Below are 4,801 nucleotides of genomic sequence, written 5' to 3' on the forward strand. Positions count from 1 at the left end.
TGTAGAATTATGATGATAAACTTCATCAAAATTCTTTAAGAACACCAACATGCATGACATAGAACAACATACAAATGAACAAACAACAGTTTTCTAGGATGTGCAGACAGCAGGAGAAAGAAACATTAATCCATTTTGTATCTCAGTAAAAATACATAGAACTGAATAGAAAATGATGAAAATAGAAATGTGTTAAAGAGAAGTTGAGAAAAATTATTAATGAATTTAATGATTACAGATATTTGGATTTTGAGATTATAATTATGATAAATGTCAGATGCTTTATTGTAAATTATGCATTCTAGATAAACATTCATTTATATTTTGAATTTTCATTAATCCTGATATTTTCCTCATTAGGTTTCTGGAGTTGAAAAATGATAATGAGCAATAAAACTTCCATCACCCAGTTCCTCCTCCTGGGCCTCCCCATTTCCCCAGAATACCAAAATCTGTTCTATGCCCTGTTCCTGGCCATGTACCTCACCACTGTCCTGGGAAACATCACCATCATCATCCTCATTCTACTGGAATCCCATCTCCACATGCCCATGTACTTCTTTCTCAGCAACTTGTCTTTCTCTGACATCTGCTTCTCCTCTGTCACAATGCCCAAATTGCTGCAGAACATGCTGAGCAAGGACCCATCCATCTCCTATGCAAGTTGTCTGACACAAATGTACTTTTTAATGTTTTTTGGAGACTTGGAGAGTTTTCTTCTTGTAGTCATGGCCTATGACCGCTATGTAGCCATCTGTTTCCCACTTCATTACACCAGCATCATGAGCCCAAGGCTCTGCCTGTGTCAGGTGGTGCTGTCCTGGGTGCTGACCACATTCCATGCCATGCTGCACACCCTGCTCATGGCCAGATTGTCATTCTGTGAGGACAATGTGATCCCTCAGTTTTTCTGTGATATATCTGCTCTGCTCAAGTTGGCCTGCTCTGATGTTTATATTAATGAACTAATGATATTGTTCGAGGGAGGGCTCAATATTGTCATACCATTCTTACTAATCATTGTGTCCTATGTGCAAATTGTCTGCTCCATCCAAAAGATTTCATCTACTCGGGCTATCCACAAGATCTTCTCTACCTGTGGCTCCCACATGTCTGTGGTCTCATTGTTCTATGGGACAATTATTGGTCTCTACCTATGTCCATCAACTAATAACTCCACTGCAAAAGAGACTGCAATGGCCATGATGTACACAGTGGTGACTCCCATGCTGAACCCCTTCATCTATAGCCTGAGGAACAGAGACATGAAAGAGGCCCTGCTAAGAGTCCTCTCCAAGAATAAAATATTCCTATAATGGCACACTGGAATTTTTACTTAAATTTATCTAGTAAATATATTGTTATTAATATTACAAAATATCTCTGAATTGTGACACACATTTAATAACATACTGTATAATATTTACACTGCAAAAAGGAGTTTTTCAAAGTAGTTCAGTTAGGAAAAGGGACCTTAGTTACTCAGTGATGCCATCCTTTGCCTTGTATGTGTGAATCTAGACAAGTGATAGGTAAGAGCCACTCTTTTATCAGATCTCCATTCCTTACATTCTTCTTATTCCAAGTTTTTGTGACTTTATACAAACTTCTGTGTTGACTACAGTATACTTTTGAAATATGAGTAATGATATATCATAATACTGTGTTGATGCTCAATAAACATTTTCTGATTATTTATTATTTTCGTGTGCCAATGAGTTCAAGATTAGCCCCTATTTTCTATCAGATGCAGTATGTAGTTTAATGTTGAGATTCTTTGATCCACTTGGTTTGATCTTCTAAGTCATAAATATGGATCTATTTGCATTTGTGTTCATTCTGGCATCCAGTTTGACCAGCACCATTTGTTGAAGATGTTTTCTTTTTATGTTGTATATTTCTGGAGTCTTTATTTAAAAATTAAGGTGTACATATGAATGTGGATTTATGTTTGGGTCTTTGATTCTATTCCATTCATCAATATGCCACATTTTATCTCAATATGATGTGTTTTTTATTACTGTAACTCTGTTGTACAGGTTGAAATCACTGATCGTGATGCCTCCAGAACTTCTTTGTATTTTTGTATCTATTAGTTTCTATATTATTTATTTCAACCCATCTGATTATTTACTGTCATCTACTATTCTTTGGTGTGCTTGATTCTTTTTTCTAGGGCTTTCAAGTTTTATTTAGGGCTTTCAAGTGCTGTTAAGTTGCTTTGATGAGATCTCCACAATTTTATTTATGTAGGCTCTTAGTGCTATAAACTTTTCTTTCATCACTGCTTTCATTGTGTCCCATAAATTTTGAAATGCTGTGCATTCATTTTCATTGAATTCTAGAAAATCTTAATTTGATTATTTATTTTCTGCCTTAGCCCAACAATCATTCAGTAGAGAATTGTTCAGTTTCCAAGAGTTTATAGACTTTCTATTGTTTCTGTTATTGAAATCCAGCTTTAATCTGTGGTGGTCCGATAAGATTCAGGTGTTATTTCATTTTTCTTGTATCTATTGTCACTTGCTTTGTGACTGATTATGTGGTCAATTTTAGGTAAGGTACTTTGAGGGGCTGAGAAGCAGGTAAATTCTTTTGTGTTTGGGAAAAATGTTCTCTATATATCTCTTAGGTCCATTTGTTTCTTTAATGTTTGTGAACTCCAGTGCTTCTTTGTTTAGATCTTGTCTGGATAATCTATCTGTTGATAATAGTAGGGTATTGAAGTTTCCCTCTTTCAATGTGTGAGAGTCTATGTATGTTTTAAACTCTAGTAATATTTCCTTTACAAACATAGGTGCCCTTGCATTTGAGGCATACATGTTATGAATTGAAATGTCATTTTTCTGGAATTTCTTTTGATGAATATGAACTGTCCTTCTCAGTCTCCTTTGAACAATGTTAGTTTGATCTATTTTGTTATAATTAAACTGGCAACATTAGTTTGCTTCCTAGGTTAATTTGCTTAGAAAACCTATTTCCAACTCTTTCCTGTGAGGTAATGTCTACCTTTGATGTTATGTTGTACTTGTTGTATGTAAAACAATAAGGAATCTTGATTTTACATCCATTCCCTTAATCTGTGTCTTTTTATTGGGGAATTGAATCCATTGATATTGAGAGGTACCAAATATCAATAAATTTTAAATCCATTGTTTTCTTGTTGGTGGTGGAGGTGGTAGTGTGTGTATGTATATGTGTGCTTGTATGTGTATCTGTCTTTATGTCTGTCTGTGTCTATCTGGGAATGTGTGATTTCCTTCCTTTGGTTTTTCTGGTGTGAGATTATTTATTTCCTGTGTTTTCATGGATGTAGTTAAACTCCTTGGGTTGTATCTTTTATAGGGCTGAATTTGTAGATGTGTATAAATTAAGAGTTGCCTAGGTACAGTAGTATAGGCTAGCATATGTGGTCTCTCAGAGTCTGCAGAACATCCATCCATGCACCTCTTGCTTCTAAGGTTTTCATTGAGAAGTTGTATGCAATTGTAATAGGTTTGTACTTGGCATTTACCTTAACAGTTTTTAATATTTTTCTTTGTTCTATATGCTTAGTGGTTTGATTATTATGTATTGAAGGGACTTTCTTTTCTATTCCAATCAATAAATTTTTTATAATGACCCATACTGTTCTCCTTACACTATTTTTTTATTATTTCATCTCTAAACATTCCCTTATTTTTATATTTCTTCATTGCCTTTTCTGGTTTTACCTGACCCTGGACATGTTTTTGTTATCCACTTATATGACAATAGTATTCGTACCTATTTTCTTTTCCTAAAATTATTACCCAGCATTCATTAAGCTTATCTCCACTGAAACCACAAGGTAAAAGGGTCAAAAGATAAGTAAATCTAAAAAGAATGATTATTATTTTTAATAAATCTCATCACATGTTAAGAGGCAATTTTCCAAGGAACTCAAAATGTAAGATAGTGTTATAAAGGGATGAAGATTAAATCATGTGGGAGATGGTAGGATAGGGAATAGGAGGAGGGATAATTAACTAGGTACTACATGCTTAAAAAGTACCAGAAATGAGATATGTCTCTTTTGAGTCATTGGTCAAAAGAGATCTGATAGACACATACCCCCAAAAGTACAGGATATTGCCAAGGATATTAATATCCTTCTCAACTTGACTTTAAGATTTATTGCAGAAGACACTACATACTTATGTCTCAGAAGTAAAATAATCTAGTTAGTATTCAACTGGAAACTTCACCACTGCTCACTAGTATCCAAGAGCTGGAAGTTGCTATACACACTACCACATGAGAAAAATAGTTATCAATATCACACAGCTATGAAGTATGTAAGCTGCGATAACTACCTACCTATAAGGTATGCTTACTGATGGAACCATGTCTTGAATACTAAGAGAGTATCCAACCACTTTTATATTGGATGTAAGACCTGCTCTATGAGATGAAACCCATACTCAACACTGATAATTAGACCGAGAACACAAAACTCAGTGTCAAGGACCTTAAAGGAAAGCCACTTCTACTTTTTGAATCACTGAACATAGCAATAAAATGACTCTCAATAATACACTGCTATGTCCATAGAACAGTGCATCATTCAAACCTCATCAAGGAAGTCTCTTCTTGTAATAGAAAGATATTAACACAGAGACTCACAACTAGAAAATGTGAAGAGAGTGAGAGGCTTTTGGATGTTCAGCCATAAATGGGATGTCTACATTACATGCTTCCTCTCAAGGTTCAGAAGTTGTCACATCTTAAAAAAGGCTTAGGAGCCAAAGGTGGTAGATGACTCCAAGGAAACAACATTTTT

The 4,801-nt window shown here is 34.9% G+C and overlaps 1 protein-coding gene across 1 annotated transcript; it reads left to right on the top strand.

The window, feature by feature from the left end:
• The first annotated feature begins 377 nt into the window (after positions 1–377).
• LOC126514093 (olfactory receptor 1468-like) lies at positions 378–1,316 on the top strand. Its single transcript, XM_050162802.1, has one exon. The coding sequence runs from the start codon at positions 378–380 to the stop codon at positions 1,314–1,316; it is 939 nt and encodes a 312-aa protein (XP_050018759.1).
• The last annotated feature ends 3,485 nt before the right edge of the window (positions 1,317–4,801 follow it).

The sequence above is a fragment of the Alexandromys fortis genome, unplaced genomic scaffold, assembly GCF_014885135.2.
Source record: "Alexandromys fortis isolate MF-2015 unplaced genomic scaffold, M_Fortis_MF-2015_v1.1 scaffold_84, whole genome shotgun sequence".
Lineage (NCBI taxonomy): Eukaryota > Metazoa > Chordata > Mammalia > Rodentia > Cricetidae > Alexandromys > Alexandromys fortis.

Excerpts from the sequence above, each read along its gene's own strand:
- LOC126514093 (XM_050162802.1), top strand. The coding sequence starts at position 378 with ATGATAATGAGCAATAAAACTTCCATCACCCAGTTCCTCCTCCTGGGC.